Source organism: Bos indicus x Bos taurus, chromosome 25 (genome assembly GCF_003369695.1).
Source record: "Bos indicus x Bos taurus breed Angus x Brahman F1 hybrid chromosome 25, Bos_hybrid_MaternalHap_v2.0, whole genome shotgun sequence".
Lineage (NCBI taxonomy): Eukaryota > Metazoa > Chordata > Mammalia > Artiodactyla > Bovidae > Bos > Bos indicus x Bos taurus.
Genome location: NC_040100.1, coordinates 16,658,727 through 16,685,883, shown reverse-complemented (window position 1 = coordinate 16,685,883; position 27,157 = coordinate 16,658,727). Strand labels below are relative to the sequence as shown.

The following is a 27,157-nucleotide window of genomic DNA, read 5'->3' as shown; positions in this document are numbered from 1 at the left end:
GGAATTAGCCTCCAATTAAAATAAATAAATTTGTATTAAAAAAAAAAAAAACAACCCAAAACTTAAGTTCAACATCCTCAAAGATTCCCAAAGCCCAGAAATCTCGTGGCAGAGTTAGGATTCAAACTTCAGTCTCCTCACTTGTATTCCAGGGCTCTTGCCACCAAACTTGGTTCTTTTTCTGGAATTCTTGCTCATCAGCTCCAGGACTAATAATACCAAGTAAGTAAAGCAAAAGTTAAGAAAAATACAGAAGTATTTCCCTACAGGGTTGAGGAGGAAGATAGGCACAGGACAGATGGGTTACCAGCCATAAAGTGTGCACCCAGGTATCTCTGAGGGGTAGTTAGAAGGTGAAGAAAAAGGTGAGTTTCACACATTGATCACCAGCCCAGGCTGGCCTGATTGTGGCGGGGATTTGGTGGAAATGAGAGGAGCCATGGCTATCCACGAGCAATCGTTTTGTGGCAAGTGAAAGAAAGCCTGGCTCAAACTGGCTTAACTGGAAAAAAAAAAAAAAAAAGATAAACTCATCAAGGAGTAATGCCTTCAGGCACAATGGATCATTGGATCTGGGAGTTTATACAGCTATTAGGATTCAATTTTTCTGTTTTTATTTTGTGTTGACTCTGCTTTCCTCTCCGGAGTCTTCATTCTCAGGCAGGCTTCTTCCAAGTGGAAGCCTGCAAAAGCTTTAGGTCTATGTCTTATGGGCTTAACACCCTCAGTGGACAACCTACTAGGAACTCTTCCCCATTAGTTCTACCCAAAGTCTCAGGAATGTGTCTCATTGGCCTAAATTTGGGCATGTGCCCTTTTATCAACCAATGACTGTGGTCAGGGGGTGGGATATAATGAATGATTGGCCAGTTCTGGGTCACAGGCACATCTAAGACTTCAATTCCACCTGAGCCACATAGACATTTCAAATCCAGGTGGCATCATTGAAAGAAGGCATGGATACAGACAAGGAAAAACAAAAGAGGTCTTCTGTAGACATTAAAAAGGTGGCCAGCAAAATGCTAATAATAACATTTTTTAAAGGTTCTGAAGTCAAATATATGTGGGGAGTACTAGGTTAGACAAAGAGTCACAGGAGCCCTCAGAGCCAGGAACTCATCAAAGTGCATCCGACCCTGCCAGAAGGATTCAGAGAAGGCGGTTTTCCCAAACTCTTCTGAATGCAGAATGCTTTCTTGAGAAGCTTCTCCCAGGATTTATGGGCCATACAGTGCATTTTGAGAAAAATGGGATTGCCCCAAGCTCTTTATTTATGGCTACACTGGGTCTTTGTTGCTGCATGCAGGCTTTCTCTAGTTGCAGAGAGTGGGGCTACCCTCCAGTTGAGGTGAGCAGGCTTCTCATTGCAGTGACTTCTCTTGTCGCAGAGCACGAGACTCTAGAGCACAGGTTCAATAGTTGTGGTGCACGGCTTAGTTCCTCTGCTGCATGTGGGATCTTCCCGGACCAGGGACTGAATCTGTGTCCCCTTCGTTGGCAAGTGGATTCTTAACCACTGGACCACCAGGGACGTCTCAGCCCAAGTTCTTGTAGCAGGCACTGACAATGCCTTGTCAGTCTGCACCTCCTCACCATTTCAGGGTGCAGTGGCCCACGCATCTGCCAGAACCTGCCTTCCTCTGTTCCAGGCTTGCTGGGGCCACGGAGCCCACTGTGTCCACATAGGTGGGAGGCCAGAAGTTCTAGAGAATAAACATCCCCGGCTTCTCCTGGAATTGCCCTCAGTGGTAACTGGTGGGAGATGTTGTCAAACACCTCAGCTCCCTCCCAGGGCAGCATGGCTCACACCCACCCACTACACTAGGCTCCCAGCCCGCCCCCGCTCCTCTCCTCACCAGGCTGTTGACTGCAGGGGAACTGGCTCTTTCATACACCCTTTGTTAGCTGCCATCTCTTTCCTATCTCACTTTCCTGTCATTGTTTTTGGGACCACCTCCCAAATAAACTATTTCACTGGGACCCCTGTCTCAAGGACTGCTTCTGACACTAAATCTAGAGAGCTGTTACCTCCTGATGGCCTTTTTTCTTTAATTATTATTATTTTTTAATGTTTAATTTTATGGTGGTGGTGGTTTAGTCACTAAGTCATGTCTGACTCTTGCAACCCCATGGACTGTAGCCCACCAGGTCCCTCTGTCTCCAGACAAGAATACTGGAGTGGGTTGCCATTCCCTTCTCCAGTGGACCTTATATATTTCTCTGACGGCCGGACTTCCCTTAAGACTTTTAATTATATTTGTTTTATATTTATTTGGCTGTGCCAGACCTTAGTTGCGGCGTGCAGGCTCTTTAATCTTCCTTGCAGCACGAAGGATCGCTAGTTGCAGCACTTGGGGTCTTCCAGTTGAGGCATGGGGAATCTTAGCTGTGGCATGTGGGATCTAGTTTCTGGACCAGGGGTCAAACCCAGGCTCTCTGCATTGGGAACGTGGAGTTTTAATCATCAGGCAAGTCTGGACCATCAGGGAAGTCCCCAAACTCAGGAGAGTGGCTGTACACCTATGTATCAGACCTTGCTTAAAAACAAGACATTATACATACCATGAAGGCCCTCTTGAACCCCTTCCCAGGAACCCTCCCACTCTGGCCTGTGGTAACAACCACTCTCATGAGTTTAGTATTCCTCATTCCTTTATCTTTTATTTTTTGACTGAGCTGAATAGCTTGTGGGATACTTAGTTCCCTGACCAGGGATTGAACCCAGGCCCACAGCTGTGAACGTATGGAACCTTAACCACTGGACCACCCGAGAATTCCCTCGTTTGCCTGTCTTGGTATCTTTGCATATATGTGTATCCCTGGACAACATATACAGATCTTTCATGTATCATTTTTAAGTTTATATAAATAAAACCATTTGTTTTCCTTTGCCCACTCCACATCCTGTTGGTGATATTCATCGGAGTTGACAGATGTTGCTCCAATCCAGTTTTCTCTGCTGGTGGGTTTCCACCGTGTCACTAGACTGCACCTCCGCTGCCCACTCCCCCAGTGACGGCCTCCGCCGTGTCCACTGTGGGCCATTACAATCTGCCCTGAGCCCCTGGGGCCCACTCCCTTAGCCCACGTGCTGGTTTGTCCAGGTTTATACCCAGGGATTTGCTAGGCAAGGGGACACACCGTCTTCTTGACAGATGCTGCTAGATGACCCTCAGGGTGACCGCACCAACATAACCTTTTGGTAAACTCTTTCTGTGCCTCAGCCCAGGCAGGAAGGTGCCTCTGCCCTTTAACGGCATTTGGAATTATTTCAGGTTTGGGTTGTTTCATTTATTTATTTATTTGGCTATGCCGCAAGGCATGTGGGATGTTAGTTCCCAAACAGCTTGTGGTTATCTTAGTCCCTAGACTAAGGGATTGAACCCATGCCCCCTGCAGAGAAAGTCCACAGTCTTAACCAGTGGCCTGCCAGGGAAGTCCCCCTCTGCCTTGTAACTACCTCCAAACCAAATGACTTAATGCCACCTGTTGACATCTAGCTTGTCAAGCCCCTCCCCAGACCTCCTTCCCCCACTTTTACAACGGGCCTCTCACAACCTCCCCGCCTGGGGCAGCCAGCAGCTAGTATAACACCCAGAGCAAAGGTGTTGCCAGCAATGATTCTGAAGACCAACAGGCAAACATCTCACCGTAGATTTGCCATTCTGGCTGTTTGCCTCTGGGCAAACTGCTTTTCCTCTCTGAGCCTGCATTTTCTCACCTGCAAAATGGGGATACGAGATAGGCACCTTCACTGACAACAGGGGCATGATGATGATAAAATAAGCCGGGAGATGCGACAGGCGCTCCACAGATGAGCTGTGACTAGCTATCACCTTTGGAGCCCACAGCTTTGCAAAGGATGCCAACGACTCTGCATCTCACTCAGGCCTACTCTGGTTGTGTAAGACAGAAACCCCCCCCATTAAGCTGGTTGAAGGAAACTGGTCATTTATTGGCTCAAGTAACTGGCAGTCGGAGGGGATGTCTATCTTCAGCTTGGACTGGGTCCAAGCATTCTGACACCCCCAGGAAGCCAGCCCTGCCCATCTCCAGGCCGTCTCTCCCCTCCATGCTGGCTTCGTTCTCGGGAGACTCTCCAGGTGGCGGGGCTCCAGGGCCACGTTCTCCCTGCTCCACGACTGCCGTGAACAAGAAAGCTTCTCCTTCCTGATGCTTCTCACCCACATCCAGCGCTGGGCCTCATTCTGACCAGGTTGTCACGCGCTTGCACAGGGAAGCCAGTCACAACAACCAGGGTATCCACCAGACCCTGCGACTTGGAACAGGGTCTCAGAACAGCAATCGTAGAATCACCACTTGGGAGCTCCTTAGGAATGCAGAGTCCATCCAGGCTCCATCCCAGATTGACTGAATTTGAATCTGCATTTTAGCAAAACCCCCCCAAGTCATTTGTATATCCAAGCCTGAAGAAGACTGCGCTGCCCGTTAACATTTTCAGTCGCTTAGACAATTTTTTAAAGTTCTGTTTTATTAAGAACCACAAAAATTAAGAATTAAGAAGGTCCTCTGAGGTCAGTGAGTCAACTCCTTTGTTTTAAAGATGGAGAAACTGGGAGCCAGTGGGGAAGGTCTTGCCCACCCAGTGCTTTCCCATACCCCCTTCTCCCATCATCACAGTCGTCGCCTGCCACTTCCAAGGACTATCTCGTGGGCAGATGTGTCTGAGCCCCAGGAGTGCCAGTCGGGGTCAGAAACAGCCTCACTCAGAAAGCAACGAATCCCAGGCTTCAGTGCAGTCACTCACACGTACCTGGTCAGGACCCTTGGGAGCACGAAGGGCCTGTGAGAATGGAGATCCAGAAACACACATGCATTCACACAACCACACAAGCCTTCAGACACAGCCCACCCTCACCCTGACTCCGACCCACTGGCCAGCCAAAGCCAAGAGTACTGCAGACCGCACCAGCCTTTATTCTCTGACAGAGTAGGGCTGGGGCCGGGGTGGTTCACTCTCAGGCTGTGTCAGAAGGTGCAGAGTTCGGGGCCCACAGAGACTGGACCCCAAAGTGACAATAAGTTAGGGGGAAAATTCTCAGGCTTTTGTCAGGCCGCAGCCGGGGCAGGTTGCCAAGTGGGGCCCCGTAGAGCCACCGCCAGCCGCTCAGCTCAGCACTCCCAGGCGAGGCTGGTTCCAGATCAGGCACGGCCGCACACTGAAACACAAGAGGACAGGGAGATGGGGAGGGGCTGTGAGTCGGGGAGAGTTGTCGGTGGGGGTCAGAGGGGGTCCCAGAGTCAGACAGAGAGGGCTGAGAGGGTGGGAAGGGTCAAGGGCCTGCAGGCCCAGGGCAGGGCTGGGGCGGGCAGGGCCTCTCACCAGGCCCTCAGTTCAGCTATAGATTCTCGTAATCTGGAGCTTCCTCGTCCTCCACCTCCTGGGAATTCTGGGTGTCTGTGAGGGAAGGGGAGGCTGCTCTTCAGCTCATAAAGCGAACCCACCCCTATCTCCAAGGCGGCTCCCTCAGGGTCTGCCCCACCTCCCCCACCCCCTCCACACACACACAGACACACACCAGGCTTGGTTTTCGCCCCGGGCTGCAGCTCCTGGGACACATTCACATATTCCCGACTCCCATCTGTGGGGACAGATCAGAAGGTGGGACAGCCACACCCAAAGGGGGACAGGTCACACGGAGGATGAGAGAGCAAGAGGACACCCAGGCAGAGGGCGAGGGAGCCACGGGGGGCAGGGGACTGGAGACACCCACCCCAGGATGGCATGAGAGTAAGGATGGGGTAGGGGCAAGAGGGAGGGAGGGAGGGATGGCAGACCCCAGGAGGGCATCAGGAGGGCCCCCCACACTCACTCAGAGATGCGTCGGCACTCTCCTCACTCTCAGGAACATTCACGTAATCTTCCCCTGACTCCACTAGAGGAAAAGCATGGGTGCCCCGGGGACTGTTACCCAGACCCCCCAAATGCAGACACCCAAGACTTCCCACATAACCAGCCCGAGACGCCTGCATACAGGAACCCCCACCACCACCCAGAGATCACGCCCACCATCAGCCCGGAGTGGTACAGAGAGGCTGGCCCTGTGACGCCCATGGCCATGGAGAGAACCTGGGCAACTTAACCAGAACTGATCAGAGAAAACAGAATTGTGGGAGGAGAGGCAACAGACCCCAGCACATCCCCCAGGCTGGCGAGCAGGGACACAGGGAGCAGCTCGGGGCGGTGGGGCTGGGCGACACGTGTGGAGAAGGAGACAGCACGCAAGGCTGGGTGGTGTCAGGGGCGTCATCAGCCCCATTGGCTCCTCCTCCTCAGCCAGGCGTGCCCTGACCCCCTCTCCTGTCCTCGTCCCTTCCTGGTGCCTCGCGCCATTGACGCCATCTTATTCTTTCAGGGGTTGACTTATTTTCTCCATGAGGCTGTGGACAAGCAGGTTTCAGAGCCAGAATGCCCAGGTTCAAGTCCAGCCTCAGCATTAACTAACCTCAGATGATCTACCTAACCTCTCCAGCCCTCGGTTTCGTAAAATAGGGTGAGGAACGGTACCCACCGCAGAGGGGTGTTGTGAAAATGTGAATTGAATAAAATAAGGTCTGTCATATAGTAAGTGCTGCCAATCTTCTGTTAAATACACAAATCATTGTACAGATGGGACAAATGAGAGGCAGGAGGGGAAGGGAGAAGCTCAAAAGCCCCTGGGAATTATGAGGTTTAATATTAATAAGTTGGTCGGGAAGATCCCCTGGAGAAGGAAATGGCAACACGCTCTAGGATTCTTGCCTGGGAAATCCCGTGGACAGAGGAGCCTTCTGGGCTAAGTCCACAGGGTTGCAAAAGAGTCGGACATGACTCAGTGACTAGATAACACCAAATACACATAAAACTCTTAGCAGCACATGTACTAGGCCCTCAGTAATGTGAGCTGCGTTAATCACAACTTTATCTCATTAGCAGTGATTATTTCAGGGGCAACCAGTAAGTATGCTGGATGAATTGTGTGAGTGGATGGATGAACATGAGTGAGTGAATGAATGAATGAAAATAAGCACCTGGACAGATGGTTTGGGGCCCAAGAGAGAGGCCATGAGCTAGAGAGGATCTGGATGGCAAATAAAGTCAGGGTGTGGACACGATGGCACAGAGCAAGCATAGAAGGAAGAGAGTAACGGACACTGAAGATCACAAGACACTGATAAAAGCCTCCAAGAGGCAGGATGAAACCAAAACGAAGAGCGAAAAGTAGCCCAAAGGAAACTGAAACAGCACTGGAAGCAGAAGAAAACTTTCCAAAGAAACCCAAAAAAGACAGCTGATCATCACTATCCTTCAAGATTTGCAAGATGATATCGCCTTCATGAAACAAGAGAGGAGGCTCTGAGAAAGGAATATTCAGAAATGAGGGAAGAGCTTTTGGACAAGAAAGACAAAAGCTCGGAGTCAAAAGAAGAATAGAGTCAAGGAAATCTTGCAGACAATAAAGGCAAACGACAAAGAGGGAAGAGGAGAGAAAAGAAAAGAAGACTGGAGCCGGAAGTCCCCTAGCTGAAGGACAGGAGGGCTAGAAAGAGAGAAGCGAGAAGATGGAGGGCCGCAAGGATCCAGGAAGAGAGGGAAGACCCGAGGCGCCGCAGCACGGAGGGGCAGGGAGTGGTCAGACGGCCGACTCACTGGAGAAGGCGCTGTCTCGGAGGCCGGGTTTGCTGGACGCAGGAGCCGGTGAGACGGCGTTGCCAGTGCTGGTGGCCGGGTCCCTGTCAGGAAGCACCACCCTGCGGGAGTCAAGGGTCAGGTGAGCGAGCAGCCCTGGCCTCGGCCCCCACCTCCCGCCTGGCCACTCACAAGTAGCCCTCGTTGTTATAGTCTTCTTCATAGTCATCTTCATCTGCATCCTCACAGGCTGCCTCTGGGGGTGACCACACAGGGTCAGCGGAGCCCAGGATGGGTCTCAGCCGCCTCCCAGCTGGGGCCACAGGGGTTCCAGTCACACCCTCGTTCTCGTAGCTGGCCACGCTGTTGGCTGCAGAGAGAGCGCGAGAAGGAGACTGAGTCAGCTCAGAGGGGGCCTTTGCCCAGAGGCCCCAGCCCTGTGGGTCTCGCTCCACACTTACCACTATCTGAGTCCTGCCGGGACGATGCCATACAGTGGGAGCCTCCGAGGGGCTGCGGGGACCTTCTGGATGTCAAAGGTCAGAGGTCATGCTGGGATGGGGCTCTAAGGGGAGAGGGCTTGCAACAGGGCAAGAGGCCCCCAATCCGAGGAGGTGAGGGGGTAAAGGGGGGGATTTGGCAGGGGGAGCGGTACTTACGGGATGGGGAGCAGGTCTGGCTGGCTCGGGAGCGGATAGGGAGTGGTGGATGGCCGTGGGACGAGTGTGGCTGAGGACACAGTACCAAGCTGAAGGAATGACTCCACACCTCACGCCCCTACCCTGGACAAGGCCTCAAAGGGCAGACTGACCCCTGCCACCTCTGGGGCCCTGGAGAGGCCTGGGCAGAGGGACACCATCTCCCTCCCCACCCCCAGCTCAGGCCATGTGGGCGGCCACAGGGGGGAAATAGAACATAGGCACACGCTCTCCCAGGCCAGGGGACCCTCTCCCCGAACTCAAGGGAGGGGACACTCATGTACTCACGAGGCAGTTTGATCATGATGCTACTTGGGGTCAAACTGGCAGGAGAGACACAGCAGGTCAGCAGCTGGGAGAGGCCCTGGACCCCACCCCAGTCCCCCAGGGGCCCAGCCCCACACTGGGCGTTGAGGGAGTCGAACGGGGTCGACAGGGCGGACTCACCTATCGGAGACGGCAGTGTCATATGAGCCTGGGGAAGAGAAGGCCCGTGAGGCAGGAAAAGAGGGTGACGAGGGCAGAGGGTGATGGAGTATGGGGCTCTCAGCGTCTCCGCGTGCAAGAAAGAGTTACAGACAGTTAAAGGGAAAGAAGGGATCAGAGAATGGAGTGAGGATCCCTGGCATTGTCTGGGCATCTGGTCAACCCACCGGCACCCACTCACCTGGCAGCTCCCGGCAACGTACACACAGAGCCATCAGCAACACAGCCAAGAGAGGCAGCAGCAGGGGCCCCAGCACGTAGACAGCCGGGCTGACCGCCTCCATCTGCTTGGACCAGGCCCAGCTGCTTGCTGCACACCCCTCCACACAGAGAAGCAGCAGGGCAAGGGCCAGGCCGGGAAGGGTACCGGCGGCCAGCTGGGAGCCTAGTGGAGGCGGGGGTTCCTCTGGATCCCCTCCCCTCGCTGGGCTGAGCGGGCGTCAGCGCTGGCTCTGGAAGACCCTGGACCCCAGGGTGGTCAGGCCAGGGCCTGGGCTGGAGTCTGGGGCACCAGCCACCCCTACACAGACCCTGTGCCCCAGCCCTACCTGCCCCTCGCTCCACGCCCGCCTCTCCTCAGCGCCTGCCTGCCTGTGGCAGGAAGCTGTGGTGAGCGCCGGGTGAGGGCAGGAAATCATCGGGGCTCAGCCGGCTGCACCCGCCCCCTTCCCACCCCCACTCAGCCAGTGAGGAGGGGGAGGAGGCCACCTCAGGAGCCACCCTGGGCCCTCCAGAAGGGTCAGCTGGTCTCCCTGGCAAGGGGCAACTCATACTGGGGGGAGGAGGGAAAGATGTTTACAGGCTGGCCAGCGGCTGTGGCCTCCACAGCCATGGCTCACAGAGGCAGCAAGGAGAGGCTCCAACACCGGGAATTCTGAGGGGCCCCCAGTGTGCCCACCCCCACCTCGCCCAGGCCGGCCTGCTAAGGAGGGCGGGCTCTAGGGGAGACACGGGCATGACTCACGGTCACACAAAGCCAGCTCACTCCACCCCAATGCTCACCGGCCCAGAAGGACAGGGCTTTGCCCCAGGGCCCACGGGGGTCACCCAACAGCCCCTGGGACCCTGGGCCTAGAGAGGGGGCATCTCCCACCATCCAGAGGTCAGAGGTCCCTAACCCAGAGAGACTCCAGCAGGCACTTGGGGTTCTGGCTACAAATTTTATTCAGTTACAAATAGCACCGAGCCCCAGGGCTGCTCCAGGGGCAGGGGCTCCCCCGTCCCGAGCCCCCAGTGTCCCCACTTGGCCACCCATGTAGTGTGTGGGAGCTGGAACATGGCCCAAGGCCCCTCCCAGAAAATGGGCTAGCCGAGGAGTTGGGCCCCGGGCACCTCCCAGGGTGGGCCCAGGGCCAGCTGTGATAGGTCTGCAGATAGCAAGCGGTGATCCCTCAGATAAGCACGCTGGACACAGGGACCCGGGTGGAGCGTCCTCGCTGGGGCACCACGATCCGGTCATCGGTGGGCCCAGTTTCAGGCAACAGACCTGCCGGGGAAGAGAATCAGAGCCAGGGCTGGATGGAAAGACAAACACAGGCCCAGGGAGGGGACAAACAAGCAGTGGCAAATGGACAGGGCAGCAGAGCTGGGCACACAGCAGGGTATAAGCTCATGGGTCAGGCAGCCCCGAAGCCAAGGAAGGGGAGGGCTGAGGACTAAGAGAGGCCAGGTACACGGGGCTGGGCGGGCAGACAGACGGACCAGCAGGCAGCATCATGAAGCTAGACAGGGAGCTGTGGACGGACAGAGGGGAGGCCCGACCGACCCTGCACGTGCAGCTGAGCCTGCCGGCGGTCGCTCTCGATGAAGATGGCGGTGCCCAGGAAGGCCGCGCCCCCGAGCGCCCCCACAAAGGCGCAGAGCATGAGAGAGAACTGCAGGGCCCGGAACTCGGACAAGAAGGAGGGGGGCCAGTCCCGGCGCAGGCGGTCAGAGATCTGCAGGGAGACAGGGAAAGAAAGGTCAAGAGAGGGACTTCCCTGGCGGTCCAGTAGCTAAGACTTGGCCTTCCAGCGCAGGGGGTGCGGGTTCGACCCCTTGTCCGGGAGCTAAGATCCCGCATGCCTCACAGCCAACAAACCAAAACATAAAAAAGAAGCAATACTGTAACAAATTCAACAAAGACTTTGCAGAATTTTTCATCAAAAAAATTTTAAAAAAAGAAGGAAAAGAAAAGTCAGAGGAAAGAGGCATGGAAAGGAAGCCCCCAAACTCCAGAAGAACAAAGAAGACTTAAGCCAGGACCTCACCGGCGGAAATCTACCAAGACAAAATCCTGCCGGCAGAGCTGAGGCTTCGAGGTGAGGGGTGCCTGGCACTGGGACTCGGATGCCTCACTTGGACTGGACCCTCTTATTTGGCCTGTGCTCAGGCCGCTGGCGACTGGCTGGTGCCAGGAACGTAGGGTGCCCCTGAAGCCTACCCCAGGCCTGGCCAAGAGGTCCTGCTCACCGAACCAATGAGGTACGGGCTCCCAGCATCACCCAGCAGGTGGGACAGTACAATCTGGAAGGCTTCGGCAGTGGAGCGTCGTGTGGGGATCACCACGTACTGGTGGGAGAGAGGAGCAGGAGGCAGAGGGTAAGGACAGGACCGAGGCACACCCCAGGCTGACATCAGGGGAACCCCAGCTCAGAGGTGTGGCTGGGATGAAGGGCAGGGCAGGCCCAAACTACAGGCCCACTTGGGGCTGGAAGTCAGTCTCAGGACTACGTTCTGAAAAAGGGGTGACCATCACAATTCAAGACAAGTGAGGTTCCCTATGGGGCTTCCCAGGTGGCCCTAGTGGTAAAGAATGCACCTGCCAATGCAGGAGACATAAGAGACATGAGTTCAAGCCCTGAGTCAGGAAGATCCCCTGGAGGAGGGCATGCAACCCACTCCAGTATTCTTGCCTGGAGAATCCCATGGACAGAGGAGCCTGGAGGGGTACAGTGTCCATAGGGTTGCAAAGAATCGGACACAACTGAAGCGACTTAGCACACATGAGGTTTCCTACCCACCGCCCGCTCCCATCCGCCACTGGGGTAACCTTGGGCCAGCCACCTACTTACCAGCAGAATATCAGCCACGATGGCCCAGTTCATGGACAATAGTGTCTCTCCAATAAAAATGAAAATCTGGAGGATGGGAGGTAGGTGGTGAAGGAGGGGGCATGGGGTGGGTCTCACCACAACATGAGCAGATATGTGGAGGGCTCACCAGGTACCAGGGCCCTCTGTTAACTCCTTTAACCTGTTAACTCTGTTAACCCTCACAACACCCGCAGGAGACAGGTGCTAATAGCAATCCCATTTTACAGCAGTTGACACTGAGCTCAGAGAGGTTAAGTCACTTGCCCAATGTCACACAGCTAAGAATGGCCAGAGCTGAGATGCAAACCCAGGCATTCCTGCTCCAGAGTCGGCTCTGACCCCAATCCTGCCCCTCGGTGCACCATCCCTCCACCCTGGACCCAGACCACCCCCCTAGATACCCGCTGGCTACTCACATAGGTGGCCACGATGCTGCCACGGGCGCAGGCGAGGGCCAGGAAGAGGAAGGGCGCAGAGCCCAGGAGGCCAGCAGCACAAACCAGTGGGTCAGCCCGGGGGTTGGTGCGGCGGAGGCGGCGGCTGATCTCCACACCGAGGCCCACACCCAGGACCCCGGTGAGGCAGGTGATGAGTCCGAAGATGAGGCTAGGGGAGGGGGATGAAAAGGGGGGCTAGTCCTTCTGCCTGGCAAGCCCCCTAGCCTCACCCCCAAGGCCCAGAGATGGTCCATCGCAGCCACGCTCACAACCCAGGTCTATCTAGGCACAGAACCCCATGGCACACAAAGCTCCAAGAGGAAGACACCTACTCCCAGACCAGGAAACCGAGACTCTGCGAGAGGAAGTAGCTGTGGAGTCAGGATTCAGACGCTCCTTGCCTGAGTCTGAATCACAGACCCTCTCCACTTCATCCCCTGCCACCTGCAGGGCCCCCCAGCCCAGTCCCCATCCAGGTACCTGTCAGAGGAAGAGCAGGAGTCTCCAGGAAGGCAGGGTGGGGTCTCCCCCAAGACCACACGGGAACGCAGCAAGAAAGCAGGGGCCCAAAGAGCCAGGGAGCCCGTGACAAAGGCCACAGCAGTGAAACCAAGGGAAGACAGGATGAAACTGGGACTGTAGACAATCAGGAGGGAGGAAGTTAGACTCCACTGAGGTATCAGGGTCAGAGACCTCTGTTCTTCCTCTCTGGCTTATTTGAATTATCTGGGCACTGGGTGTAATGGTTGTCCCAGCTCCCAGGATCTGGGCCTGTAATTCAAGCAGCTGCCACAAAGGGGCCAAGGTGATAGCATTCCTTGCCTTGGGGTAGGGTCAGCTGATAGAACACACAAAGACCACACCCAAGTAAATCTCAAAACAGACCCCAGGGCATCCCTGGGGGCCTCAGATGTTAGGTTAGGATGGAACTAAACTCAGATCAAACCAGTCAGTTTCCAGTAAAGGAAATCAGTCCTGAATATTCATTGGAAGGGCTGATGCTGAAGTTGAAACTCCAATACTTTGGCCACCGGATTTGAAGAACTGACTCACTAGAAAAGACCCTGATGCTGGGAAAGACTGAAGGCAGGAGGAGAAGGGGACGACAGAGGATGAGATGGTTGGATGGCATCACCGACTTGATGGACATGAGTTTCAGCAAGCTCCTGGAGTTGGTGATGGACAGAGAAGCCTGGCGTGCTGTAGTCCATGGGGTCACAAAGAGTCGGACATGACTGAGCGACTGAACTGAAACTCACTTTCTTGCCAGAGCCCTCAGATCTGCCCACCACGACGTGGGGTTCAGGGGTGGTGAGTCTGAGTGGCGCTCCACAGCTCCCCTTGGTGGCTCCTGTACTACCAGGAACAGCAGCACAACAGCCAGCACTCCTAGACCTGGCGTCACCTGGGGAAAGAGTGGGCTTCAGGAAGGGAACAGACTGGGAGGTACTCAGCCCTGGGGAATGAGAGACCATAAGGGTGTGTAAAGGCAAGACCTCAAACAACCAGTGAGTGCTTGCTCAAGGAAGTTAAACCTGTGACTGAGGGGAGGGATGACTGTCACGGTCAATGGATCCCGTTTCTGCAAGCCTAACTACTCCCTCCTTGGCAACCACGGACTTTCCCTAACTTTCTTTTGGGAAACCACTCCCTACATCTCTCTCAACTCATTTGGTTCAAACAGGGTGGGGCTTGAAACCCAGACTTAGCCAACAAGAGTCACATTAACCTCCCAGGCCTTGGTTGATTCAGTGGAAGGCATGTGACCTGCATTCATCTAATCAGACACCATCCAGGACTACTACTCAAGGATCCAGGCTGCTAAAGTTTGTAAGTGGGAAGATAAACATGTGGAGCTTTTATTTGCTTGAGAATGAAGATAACACTGAAGAAAGTAGAGCTGAGAAAAAAGATGAGCAAATTCCTGGGACAGTGTGGGTGTCCTGATCCAGCTTTACCTGAAGCTCACCCTGGGACTTTCCAATACAGTCCCATTAGGGGGCTTACAGTTTACAATGGCTTCTATCACCTGTAACCAAGAGTTTTATCTAGTGTGTGGCTTCATAGTGAGGGCAGCTAGGCTTCCCGCAGGCTTAGCAGAGTGAGTAATGCCTTAAAAGGGGGGTGCCTGAAGGTAAAAAAGGGTCAGTGAGCATATTGCTGACCTTCCCCCAGGCTGTGACCCAACTCACCCGCAGAGCCCAGTGCCAGTCTCCGGCCACATCCTTCACTTTGGAGCCTGCAATGTAACCCAGACCACTGGGGAAAGAGGGTGCGGGAGGAGACAGCTGGTCAGTCACGTCCCAGGCGAGGCCCTCCTGCCTCCCTATCAGGCTCGAGGTCCACTCACCTGCCCACTGGGATGGCAAAGTAGAAGACGCTGAGCATCCGACTCCGCTGGTCTGCCACGAAGAGGTCAGCGATGAGGGTGGGCGCGATGGTGGAGTAACTGGCCTCCCCAACCCCTACCAGGCCCCGGGTCAGGAGGAGCAGCCAGAATCGCTGGGGAATGAGATATGGGGGAGGTGGCACCCCGCGCTGCGGCCAGCCTCCCCGCCAATCTCACCAGCCCGCTCTGGGGAGGTGGCGGGGATGGCAGGAGAGGCCTGGGGTTCAGAAGCAAACAGACCTGAGCTTGAATCCTGGCTCCACTACTTACTAGCTGTGACTTTGAGAAAGCAACTTAACCTCTCTGAGCCTCAGTTTCCTTATCTGCAAAAGGGGATAATAACAACAACTTGTTCACATAACTACTGTGAGAACTGGACCACCAAAGGTCTATTCATTATTTTGCACCTATTGGTGCAAAATAAATCTTTATTTCTATCTCGTCCACCCATCCAAGACACCCCAGTAGTGAATAATGATCTTAGGTGGGGGTTTACTTGTCTGCCAAAGACACTAGAAGCTAAGGACAAGGCACGATCACCCAAGGAGAGTACGTAGTGTCCAGGGCTGAGGAGACAGAGTCCCAGGGCAGAGAGTGACAACAGACAGAGGAGAGTTTAAAGGAGTAAAGAAGCAACAGCCAGAGAGTCGGGGCAAAAACCAGAATAGGGGAGTCAGAGAAGTCAGAAGAGTTTCCGGAAGGAAGAAGTGGGTCAACAGAGCCAGAGGCTTCCAGGAGATTAAGGGAGAACAGGCCTAGGAAGTTGGGAGCTACAGTTAGCAATTGAGAGGGCCCTGTTGACTTTGGCAATGGAGTGGTGGGGGCAGGTAAGCCAGCCGTGCTCAAGGCGAGAGTGAGAGGAGAGGAAGTACAGGCAAAGCAGAGCCTTTGACCGGTTGCCCCTTCACCCAGACTGGAGCTGGGTAAGGGGGCCTTTGGGGAAGTCTGGCTAGGAAAAGGAAGACAAACAGAGGGCAGTCGGGTAAGGTTTTTCCCATGGCAGAGGAACAGGAGCGTTTGGTACGCAATGGAAGGAGTCAATCGCCAGTCAAAGGGCGAGAGGGGATGATGGACAGAAGAAGGTTCTGGAAGAACAGGGGAGAGGATGGGGTGGGCAGATGATTCAGGCAGGCAAGGGATAAAAGATGGTATGGACCAAGGGAAGCACACAAGCTCCGCAGGCCCACTCTGCAGTGACTCCAAAGAGCAGCAGCGAAGACTGATGGGAGGGCTGGGGCAGGGGGTGGGGGTGGGGGTGCGAGCAGGAACCAGCATGGGACCTCACCTCTCTGGGGATGAAGGACGACCCCAGTGTCACCAGAGACCAGAAGGCAATGCCCCCGCACATGAGATACTTCCGATTGTACCTGTCACCCAGGTAGCCAAACACAGGTGCCAACACCATGTAACTGGAGATGAACACTGAGGGGAAGCAGAGAGTCACAGCCCAGCCTCAGTACCCCGACCCCAGCCTCCACCCCAGCTTGGGAGTATGAAGAGGGATAGAACAACTCCCAATCCTGAAACCATCACAGCTTCCTTCTGGGGTGTGGATGGATTGGGGCTGGGGGAGTAGTCGTCCAACCCCGTCTGCAATGTCTTTCAAATCTTCCACTGTAGAATGGATGGCCCAGCTGACTTATCCTATCCTCCATACCCTGGCCCGAAATCTTATCTGATCCACCCCTCCCTACCTCTCCAACCTCACACTTATCCACATTTCCACTTTGCACCAATGGCCCAACTGCCAAGTTCAATACCAACTTAAGGCTTTGGTATTGAAGGCTATGGAGATGCTGTCCTCTCCATCTCTCAATCTCTCCTCTCCCCTGAGCTTCACAGACCTCAGCTTCTTTACCTTCCCAACCACCACATATCCAATCTCTATCTCATCTACTCTGTCTTCTTTGACATAACAGTTATTCCTATAGAATACTACCTCATTATTAGTTTAGGGACTGTTGCCCGCTCATGCACAGCAAAATGTTAGCTCCAGAAGAAAAAGACCTTGCCTGTAATGGGCATGACTGTGTTTCCATCCCTTAACACAATGCCTGGCACAAAACAGGTGCCCAGCAAACATAAGGTGAATGAAAACATGAACAAGGTTGCCAAGAAAGACCTGTTTCTTCCCTAACTCAACAACTCTTTGGAGCTGGGCAGAACTGGACCTGTGATCCCATTCTCATTCCATCCAACTTTGGCTTAAATATCTCCATTTCCTTAGTGGCCTGGAGTGGAGCAAAAAACACTGCAAGACCTTGTTTCAAACTCTTCTTCTGCCTCAAACTCGTTGTATGACCCTAAGCAAGTCTTAACTTTTCTCCAAGCCTCAGTTTCTTTATAAAAGTATAGCTTTAAAAATATTTTTTCTTTATAAAAATACTACCTACTTCCTTTATAAAATAAGAATAATAACCCAGATTCTTTGGCTGATAAAAGGATTAGAAGACAATGAGACTAAGAGGTCTTGCCATGCTCTTTGGATGTCATCAGCACTCCCTCCAGAGCCTGGCACAGGTAGGTGCTCAGAAATGAATGAAGGAGGGAAGGAAGGTAAAGAGGAGTAGGTCTTGGCTTTGCCTCTCCCACAAATCCCAAAGTTCTGAACAAGTAACACTCACCTCTTCCCCTCCTGCTACTATTTACTGGGTGCCTACCATTTGCCGACATTGCACAATCCACTTCACAGGCATTACCTCATTTAATCCTCACATCAGCCCTAGGAGGTGAGTTTGGTTATTATGAGTTCCATCTCACCCACAAGGAATGTGAGGCTTAGAGAAACCGAGGGCCTTACCTACCATCACATTCAGTGAAAAGCTGATGTTTAAACCCATGTCGGCCTAAATACCATTACACTAAACTGACTCCCTCTTGAAATCTCTTTAAATGTGGTGTCCTATTCAAACAGGACAGCTTCAGGGTAGAGTCGAGGCCATCTCCCCTAGCTCTGGCCACAGTACCTCCCAAAAATGAGGCCCCAGGCAGGCCAGCATGTGGCCTCAAGGAGGGCAGGACAGAAAGAAGAGCCGCTGTGTGTGCCTAGCCTCCACTTACCGGTCTGGATGAGGCCGGAGCTACCGTCTCCGATGTCGAAGAACTGCTCAATGTCCGGAAGGACTCCTGGGAAGGAGAAGACTCAGGATGGGCCGTCCGAGGCAGCCCCACTCAGGACCCCGCTCCCTTCCCCTCTTCTAACTTTCTCCCAGAAGTCAGTACCAGCCACGGTGAAGCGGTCCATGTAGTTGAGGAGATTGATGTAACACAGCACGGCCACTATGAGAGCCGAATGGCCCGAAGACAAGCCCGTGATGCGCTGCAGTCCTTCCTGGTCCGGGACCGCGGGATCCTCGGACTTCGGGTTCCCCATGGACCCCGGCAACCCTGGGGTGCCGGGCGCCGGCCCGTCGTCCGTGTCATCCGCCTGGCTGAGGAAGGGCGCGGTGTCGGACCCGGACATGGTCCCGGTGGGCCGCGGGTCCCACCGACGATCCCACCTGCGAGAGGAGGAGGCTGGAGAAAGGAGGGAACCCAGGCGAGGGAGATGTGCCTGGACACACGAGAGGAGCTTGCCCCGAAGCACAGAGCCGGGGGATGGCAGCCGGGCTCTATCATGCGTCCCCGCGCCGGCGGACACACCGCGCGGAGGGGACCAGTGGAACTCGGGTGAGATCGGAGACAGGAAGGGGTTGAAGAGAGTTTGTGATCCTCTGCTCCCCGGTTGAGGCCACCCCTCGGCCCGGGTAGGAGCCCACTTGCACTCGCGGTCGCTCAGCCAGGGTGCTGCAATACGGCCACCGCCATGTTGCCAAAGAGCCTGTCATGTGACCCTGGAGCAGGGGCTGGGGCGGTAGACGCCCGGGCGCCGGCGCGGCTACGGAAGCCGAGCGCGCCCCTGCGGCCTCGCAGCCTCTCCCGTGTCAGGTGACTCGGGCCGCTCGCTGGGGTCCTCCGCCGGCTGCGTTCCCGCCGCGACCAGCGACCTAAAGGTGTCTGGGTGAACTGGTGCAGTGCCTCCCCGCTCCGAATCTCTGGCTTCCTTATCTGCAGCGCTACTGGGCAGACCTCTTATCGAAGGAGATCAAAAGAGATAATGGAGCCTTTAAAGGTTCTGGAAGTAGTAAACATCTCTCATTTCAGTTCAGTCGCTCAGTCGTGTCCGACTCTTTGCGACCCAATGGCCTCTAGACGTGCCAACAAACAGCTCTTACTCTCTCCCCCACGGTGTCCAGGTTGGGGCTTTCATACGTGTTGGATGAATAAATGAATGGTGAACAGCGCGACCCCGTCCCTACTTCTCCAGTTCCCCAACCCAACTACCGGTAAACCCCTGAACTTTCCCAGCGGATGTTGAAGAAAGCATCCCTAGACTCCACCTTCTGGAGCCAGTGTGTCCTCACCTCCCAGCGGGACCAAGGTCCTTGCGCCCTCAGATGGTCTCACTTGAAATAGGCAGGGGATAAGGACTGTGGCTCAGACCACGAACTCCTTATTGCCAAATTCAGACTTAAATTGAAGAAAGTAGGGAAAACCACTAGACCATTCAGGTATGACCTAAATCAAATCCCTTATGATTATACAGTGGAAGTGAGAAATAGATTTAAGGGACTAGCTCTGATAGAGTGCCTGATGAACTATGGACGGAGGTTCGTGACATTGTACAGGAGACAGGGATCAAGACCATCCTCATGGAAAAGAAATGCAAAAAACCAAAATGGCTGTCTGGGGAGGCCTTACAAATAGCTGTGAAATGAAGAGAAGTGAAAAGCAAAGGAGAAAAGGAAAGATATAAGCATCTGAATGCAGAGTTCCAAAGAATAGCAAGGAGAGATAAGAAAGCCTTCCTTGGCGATCAGTGCAAAGAAATAGAGGAAAACAACAGAATGGGAAAGACTAGAGATCTCTTCAAGAAAATTAGAGATACCAAGGGAACATTTCATGCAAAGATGGGCTCAATATAAGGACAGAAATGGTATGGACCTAACAGAAGCAGAAGATATTAAGAAGAGGTGGCAAGAATACACAGAAGAACTGTACAACAAAGATCTCCACAACCAAGATAATCACGATGGTGTGATCACTCACCTAGAGCCAGACATCCTGGAATGTGAAGTCAAGTGGGCCTTAGAAAGCATCACTATGAACAAAGCTAGTGGAGGTGATGGAATTCCAGTTGAGCTATTCCAAATCCTGAAAGATGATGCTGTGAAAGTGCTCACTCAATATGCCAGCAAATTTGGAAAACTCAGCAGTGGCCACAGGACTGGAAAAGGTCAGTTTTCATTCCAATCCCAAAGAAAGGCAATGCCAAAGAATGCTCAAAGTACTGCACAACTGCACTCATCTCACACGCTAGTAAAGTAATGCTCAAAATTCTCCAGGCCAGGCTTCAGCAATATGTGAACCGTGAACTTCCAGATGTTCAAGCTGGTTTTAGAAAAGGCAGAGGAACCAGAGATCAAATTGCCAACATCCGCTGGATCATGGAAAAAGCAAGAGAGTTCCAGAAAAACATCTATTTCTGCTTTATTGACTATGCCAAAGCCTTTGACTGTGTGGATCACAATAACTGTGGAAAATTCTGAAAGAGATGGGAATACCAGACCACCTGACCTGCCTCTTGAGAAACCTATATGCAGGTCAGGAAGCAACAGTTAGAACTGGACATGGAACAAAAGACTGGTTCCAAATCGGGAAAGGAGTACGTCAAGGCTGTATACTGTCACCCTGCTTATTTAACTTATATGCAGAGTACATCATGAGAAACGCTGGACTGGAAGAAGCACAAGCTGGAATCAAGATTGCTGGGAGAAATATCAATAACCTCAGATATGCAGATGACACCACCCTTATGGCAGAAAGTGAAGAGGAACTAAAAAGCTTCTTGATGAAAGTGAAAGAAGAGAGTGAAAAAGTTGGCTTAAAGCTCAGCATTCAGAAAACGAAGATCATGGCATCTGGTCCCATCACTTCATGGCAAATAGATGGGGAAACAGTGGAAACAGTGTCAGACTTTATTTTTGGGGGCTCCAAAATCACTGCAGATGGTGACTGCAGCCATGAAATTAAAAGATGCTTACTCCTTGGAAGGAAAGTTATGACCAACCTAGATAGCATATTCAAAAGCAGAGACATTATTTTGCCAACAAAGGTCCGTCTAGTCAAGGCTATGGTTTTTCCAGTGGTCATGTATGGATGTGAGAGTTGGACTGTGAAGAAAGCTGAGCACTGAAGAATTGATGCTTTTGAACTGTGGTGTTGGAGAAGACTCTTGAGAGTCCCTTGGACTGCAAGGAGATCCAACCAGTCCATTCTAAAGGAGATCAGTCCTGGGTGTTCATTGGAAGGACAGATGCTAAAGCTGAAACTCCAATACTTTGGCCACCTCATGCAAAGAGTTGACTCATTGGAAAAGACTCTGATGCTGGGAGGGATTGGGGGCAGGAGGAGAAGGGGACAACAGAGGATGAGATGGCTGGATGGCATCACCGACTCGATGGACATGAGTCTGAGTGAACTCCGGGAGTTGTTGATGGACAGGGAGGCCTGGTGTGCTACAATTCACGGGGTCACAAAGAGTCAGACATGACCGAGTGACTGAACTGAACTGAACTAAGGAGACTGCTTTCCAATTAGTGTTGGAGAAGACTCTTGAGAGTCCCTTGGACAGCAAGGAGATAAAAGCAGTCAATCCTAAAGGAAATCAACCTTAAATAATCATTGGAAGAACTGATGCTGAAGCTGAAGCTGCAATACTTTGGCCACCTGATGCAAAGAGCTGACTCATTGGAAAAGACCCTGATGCTGGAAAAGATTGAGGGAAGGAGGAGAAGGTGGCAACAGAGGATGAGACAGTTGGATGGCATCATCAACTCAATGGGCATGAGTTTGAGCAAACTCTGGGAGATAGTGAAGGACAGGGAAGCGTGACGTGCTGCAGTCCATGGGGTCAAAAAGTGTCAGACATGGCTCAGTGACTGAACAACAAGGAGGCTCCTAGCCCCAAGGGGACTTGAACACAACAGAGCCCTGGCACCAAAACAGCTTGGTTCTTAAGCATCTGCTCACCCCAAATCGCCAAGCTACAGTTAATAAACATACACTCTAAGTAAAACTAGTGTTGTCGTTTAGTTGCTAAGTTGTTTCCGACTGTTTAGTGACCCCATGAACCACAGCCAGCCAGGCTCCTTTGTCCATGGGATTTCCCAGGCAAGAATACTGAGGCTTCTCCAGGGGATCTTCCTGACCCAGGGATTGAACCAGAGTCTCCTGCATTGCAGGTGGATTCTCTACCACTTAGCTACCCAGGAAGTTAACACTCGTTGAACTGTAGGTTTAAAATAAGTAAACGCTTAGGCATGTAAATTAAATTCCATTAAGCACCTCTGGACATGAATGCAAATAAAACTTTCTGGTTATAAAGACAAATATTTTGATGCTAATTGGTTCTGGCAAATGGGAAAAATATTTGATTCTTCACCAAGTACAGGTACCTTTTATTTTATTTTTGGCCATGGGGTATATTAGTTCTCCAACCAGAGGTTGAACCCATGCCCTGCAGTGGAAGTGAGGAGTCCTAATCACTGGACTGCCAGTGAGTTTCTCCAGGTGTCCTTTAATTTTATGGATGTCACAATTAAAATTCCTTTAAGGTCAGATAAATAAGATTAAAATTCCTTTAAGGTCAGATAAATAAATACTGTATGAAACCATACAGGTCTATTGGTTTCAACTGGAGCCCAACTTTTTGCTCTGGAAATTGTGGTTTGTGAAATATAAGTACATGTGGAATTTTTTGGGAAAAAAAGTTCATCTATGACAAGTGTCACAAAAAAAGAAGTCTGGCATATGGTGTTATAAGGACCTGATATCAGGGGCATTTGACCTGGTCAGGGAAGTTTGATAGCCTCTCTGAGGAAGTGGTCCTTGAGCTCTGCAAACAAAATAAGAGCACTTAGCCCTCAAGCCTGGTCTTCCCTGGTGGCTCAGACAGTAACAAATCTGGCTGCAATGTGGGAGAGCTGGGTTCAATCCCTGAGTCAGGAAGATCTCCTGGAGAAAGAAATGGCAACCCATTCCAGTATTCTTGCCTGAAAAATCCCATGGACAGAGGAGTCTGATGGGCTACAGTCCATGGGGTTACAAAGAATCAGATACCACTGAAGGTCTAACACTTTGATTTCACTTTTCGAGCCTAGAGCCCATGCTCCACAACACAAGAAGTCCCCGTGTGCCTCAACTAGAGAAAAGTCCGTGGGCCACTCTGAAGACCTACTGCAGCTGGGAAAAAGTTAAAAAAAAAAAAGAAGCATCTCAACATCGTACAAAGATTAACCTGCCGCAGCTGCTGACCAACAGCACACGTGGTGTTCAGACGAAGAGATTAAGTTGATAATCAGGTGAAGCACTTTGTGCTCCAGACAGAGGAAGTTAAGGATAATAGGATGCTCTGGGATTGGAATTAACAGGCTGTTAGGTAGTTAATACTCATTTCAAGAAGAGTTTTAATGAACCCTGATGGGTGCATCTTCCCGTACATAGAAAAGTACTATAATCATTAATTTGAGAAAACTGTTCTGTTTTTTGTTGTTCTTGTTTTCTGTTTTTGTTTGTTTGGGACCACACCTTGGGGCGTGCGCGATCTTAGTTCCCTGACCAGGGATCAAACCCGTGCCCCCTGCAGTGGAAGCATGGAGTCCCAACTGCTGGACCGCCAGGGAAGTCCCCGAGAAATCTGTTCTTTGTGACTGTCAGTAATCTTTTACCAAAAAGTATACTGACAGCTTGTATTTCCTGACCAAAATATATACATGTAAATTGGCCTTGCCTGCTAGCTCTTTGGAGCAGTTTCTCAGTAAGCTCCTGAATAAAACCTCAGTTGTTGGGGAGGAGTCAGGCAGCAGAAGAGCATGTGCAAAGGCCCTGTCACAAAAGGAAGCACAAGGAGCACAAGGATCTGAAAGGGCAGTGTGGAGAGCAGTGAGAGTGGGAGACTGGCTTGGGAGTAGGCGGGGAGCAGGCTGGGCAGGCCTGGGCCGTGTTTAAGGATTTCCTTCGAGTCCAATTTGCATTTGAGAAAATCACTCTGGCTGTATGGGAAGGGTTCAGAGATGCAGCAACCCGTGGCACTAGGTTGCAGGCTGTGATGACCTGTAACAGGATGGGACAGAGGCAGGGAAGTGAACTGCTTTGGGGCAGTTGATTTGGTGATGGAGAAGATATGGGAATGAAAGAGGTGTGTGTTAGTTGCTCAGTCGTATCCAACTCTTTGAGACCCCATGGACTGTACATAGCCCACCAGGCTCCTCTGTCCATGGTGTTCTCCAGGCAAGAATACTAGAGTGGGTAGCTATTCCCTTTTCCAGGGGATCTTCCTGACCCAGGGATCAAACCCGGTCTCCTGCACTGCAGGCAGATTCTTTACCGTCTGAGTGTGGCTCCATGAAAGAGGTATCAAGAATGAAACTTAGAGGGACTTCCCTGGCAGTCCAGTGGTTAAGACTTTACAATGCAGGGAGTTGGGGTTCAATCCCTGGTTGGGGAGCTAAGATCCCACATGCCTTGTGGCCAAAAAAACCAAAACATAAAACAGAAACGATATTGTAACAAATTCAATATAAAGACTTTTTAAATGGTCCATATTTTTTTTTTTTAATCTTGAAAAAAAAAAGAACAAAACTTAGGGAATTCCTTGGCAGTCCAGTGGTTAAAATTCCTAGGACTCTATGCTTCCACTGCAGTGGGGGCTGGATTAAATCCCTAGTCAAGGGAACTAAAATCCCACATACTGTGTTGCTGCTGCTGCTAAGTCACTTCAGTCATGTCCGACTCTGTGCGATCCCATAGACGGCAGCCCACCAGGCTCCCCTGTCCCTGGGATTCTCCAGGCAAGAACACTGGAGTGGGTTGCCATTTCCTTCTCCAATGCAGGAAAGTGAAAAGTGAAAGTGAAGTCGCTCAGTCGTGTCCGACTCTTAGCGACCCCATGGACTGCAGCCCACCAGGCCCCTCCATCCATGTGATTTTCCAGGCAAGAGTACTGGAGTGGGTGCCATTGCCTTCTCCGATAGCCAAAAAAAAAGAGTTGGACTTAGGTTTGGAGCTCATGGATGGTAATGGGATTCTTTGAGACGAAGGATTTATTTATTTATTCAACAGACATTTGTTAGGTTAACTACTATGTGTCAGACACCAGAGAAGGCAATGGCACCCCACTCCAGTACTCTTGCCTGGAAAATCCCATGGATGGAGGAGCCTGGAAGACTGCAGTCCATGGGGTCGCTGAGAGTCGGACATGACTGAGCGACTTCACTTTTACTTTTCACTTTCATGCATTGGGGAAGGAAATGGCAACCCACTCCAGTGTTCTTGCCTGGAGAATCCCAGGGATGGGGGAGCCTGGTGGGCTGCCATCTATGGGGTCGCACAGAGTCGGACACAACTGAGGTGACTTAGCAGCAGCAGCATGTGTCAGACTCAGAGCTAGGGAATCTTTGGGAAAAACAAGATACAGTATTTTTTTCAAGGAACTTACAGTCTAGTAGGGATGAAAGACACAGACCAAGGAAGACAGCTTGGGAGTTTTGAGCTAGATCCTTGGTCCAGGCTAAGGTGGGACACACACAGGAGAACATGACCAGTCCTGGGCGGGGGGGGTTTATGGAGGGAATGGAAAGGATGGGGTCATGGGAAGCTTTAAAGTTGTGAAAGTGAAAGGGTTAGTCACTCAGTCCTGACTCTTTGCAACCCCATGGACTGTAACCTGCCAGGCTCCTCTGTTCATGGGATTTTGAACACTGGAGTGGGTTGCCATTCCCTTCTCCAGGGGGTCCTCCCAATTCAGGGATTGAACCCAAGTCTCTTGCATTGCAGAAAGATTCTTAACTGTCTGAGCCACCAGGTCACCTTAAAAATGTGAAGCTCTAACAAAAAAGGAAAATGGCATCTTGCCACTCAGCAGTGTGGCAGCATCTGGGAGCATTGTTAGACATGCAGCAGCAGACCTCTCCGGTGGTCCAGTGGTTAAGAATACGCCTGCCACTGCCGGGGACACGCATTCAATCCCTGGTCTAGGATGATCCCACATGCCACAGGGCAACTAAGCCCACGCACCTAGAGCCCGTGGCTCCACAAGAGAAGCCACCACAATAAGAAGCCCAAGCACTGCCAACAAAAAGTAGCCCCCGCTCACAACTAGAGAAGGTGGCATGCAGCAAGGAAGACCCAGAACAGCCAAAAATAAATAATTTTAAACCAGAAATGCAGCATTTCAGGCCCCGCCCCAAACTGTGGGTCCCCCATCTCCATCATGACAAGCTCCCCACCTGATCTGTGTGCACACTCAAGTGTGAAAAGCACACAGCTCCTTAACTGAGTCATCAGCAGGCCCACCTGGTTTTCCTTCTTGCTCTGCATTCTGTGGCTATGTGGCCAGGGACAGGTTATTTCATCCAAGCTTCTATTTCTCTTCTGTAAAGTGGGAAGTATCACACCTACCTCCCAGGATCTCCCTGAGGATGAATGTGATTAGGAAAAGTGCTGAGCTTGGTACGTGCTACCAGATTAGGGCTCCTTCAAGTTGTGAAGTTTCTCATCGGGAGAATGGTAGAAAGATGTCCTGACAGGTGATCAATCTGTTTGATTAGAAGGATGAATAATCACTCTCATCAGAGAACTGCAAATCCTTTTACAATGCGGAATCTTTCCTGAATCCTCCCCAGATGAAGTGCTGAGAAAGAAAAGAAGAAACTGGAACCTTCTAGTATCTGCTAATGCATTTATCATAAAGAGGTCCAGCCACTTGTACTCAAGTGAAAATGGGTAGGTGCACATTTGAGGATCTGTGATTCCATCCTTGGATATAAACCTGAGGAAATCCCACTCAGGGTCACTACAGCACTGCTTGTAATAGCACCATCCTGGGCTAGGATGGGGTTTGCTTACAAATGACAGAAATCCTCCAAAAGTAGGTTTTTGGTTTTTTTTTTTCTGTCTTGCCACATGGCTTGTAGGATCTTAGTTCCCCAACCAGGGATCAAACCCGGGTTCCAGGAGTGAAAGTGCGGGGTCCTAACCACTGGATTGCCAGAGAATTCCCATCCAATAGCAGTGATTTAAATAAGACAGGAAGTTCCCCTTCCTGCCAAATCCAGAGGTCAGTGGTGCGGGGCTAGTTAGATACTGTATGGAAGTTGAGACCCAGGTGCCTTCTCTCCTCGTCTTGCCCTGCGTGGCTTCCTTCCCCAGGGTCACCAGGTGTCCACGGGGATGCTCCACCTCCAGTCAGCAGCTTGAAAAAAGCCAAAGAGAAGGGCACATGCTGCCCACTTAGGACTGATCCTGGAAGTCAAACCCCATTTCCCTGTATTGGCATTTGGCCACACTAGGGCTACAGTGGAGGCTGGCAGGCACTGTCTTCACCCTGAACACTCTGTGCTCTG

At 52.0% G+C, this 27,157-nt stretch overlaps 2 protein-coding genes across 4 annotated transcripts; both read right to left on the bottom strand.

Moving 5' to 3' along the window:
• Window positions 1-4,473: 4,473 nt before the first annotated feature.
• LAT (linker for activation of T cells) lies at window positions 4,474-9,866 on the bottom strand. 3 transcript variants are annotated; one of them, XM_027527145.1, is made up of 11 exons: window positions 8,996-9,866; window positions 8,776-8,881; window positions 8,617-8,651; window positions 8,290-8,359; window positions 8,092-8,156; window positions 7,823-8,000; window positions 7,652-7,752; window positions 5,835-5,897; window positions 5,541-5,603; window positions 5,345-5,419; window positions 4,474-5,180 (listed from the first exon to the last, which is right to left on the bottom strand). In XM_027527145.1, the coding sequence occupies exons 1-10, from the start codon at window positions 9,096-9,098 to the stop codon at window positions 5,361-5,363; spliced, it is 843 nt and encodes a 280-aa protein (XP_027382946.1). In that variant the 5' UTR covers window positions 9,099-9,866; the 3' UTR covers window positions 4,474-5,180; window positions 5,345-5,360. The 3 variants fall into 3 exon arrangements, with proteins under 3 accessions (XP_027382946.1, XP_027382947.1, XP_027382948.1); XM_027527146.1 differs by having other exon boundaries at window positions 8,092-8,153; XM_027527147.1 differs by having other exon boundaries at window positions 8,776-8,803.
• A 94-nt stretch (window positions 9,867-9,960) lies between these two features.
• On the bottom strand, window positions 9,961-18,565 carry SPNS1 (sphingolipid transporter 1 (putative)). Its single transcript, XM_027527144.1, has 12 exons — window positions 17,937-18,565; window positions 17,775-17,840; window positions 16,000-16,136; window positions 14,676-14,827; window positions 14,518-14,584; window positions 13,585-13,730; window positions 12,806-12,961; window positions 12,305-12,494; window positions 11,868-11,933; window positions 11,266-11,364; window positions 10,580-10,751; window positions 9,961-10,300 (listed from the first exon to the last, which is right to left on the bottom strand). Exons 1-12 carry the CDS (start codon window positions 18,175-18,177, stop codon window positions 10,206-10,208), a joined length of 1,587 nt encoding a protein of 528 aa, XP_027382945.1. The 5' UTR covers window positions 18,178-18,565; the 3' UTR covers window positions 9,961-10,205.
• Between the last annotated feature and the right edge of the window lie 8,592 nt (window positions 18,566-27,157).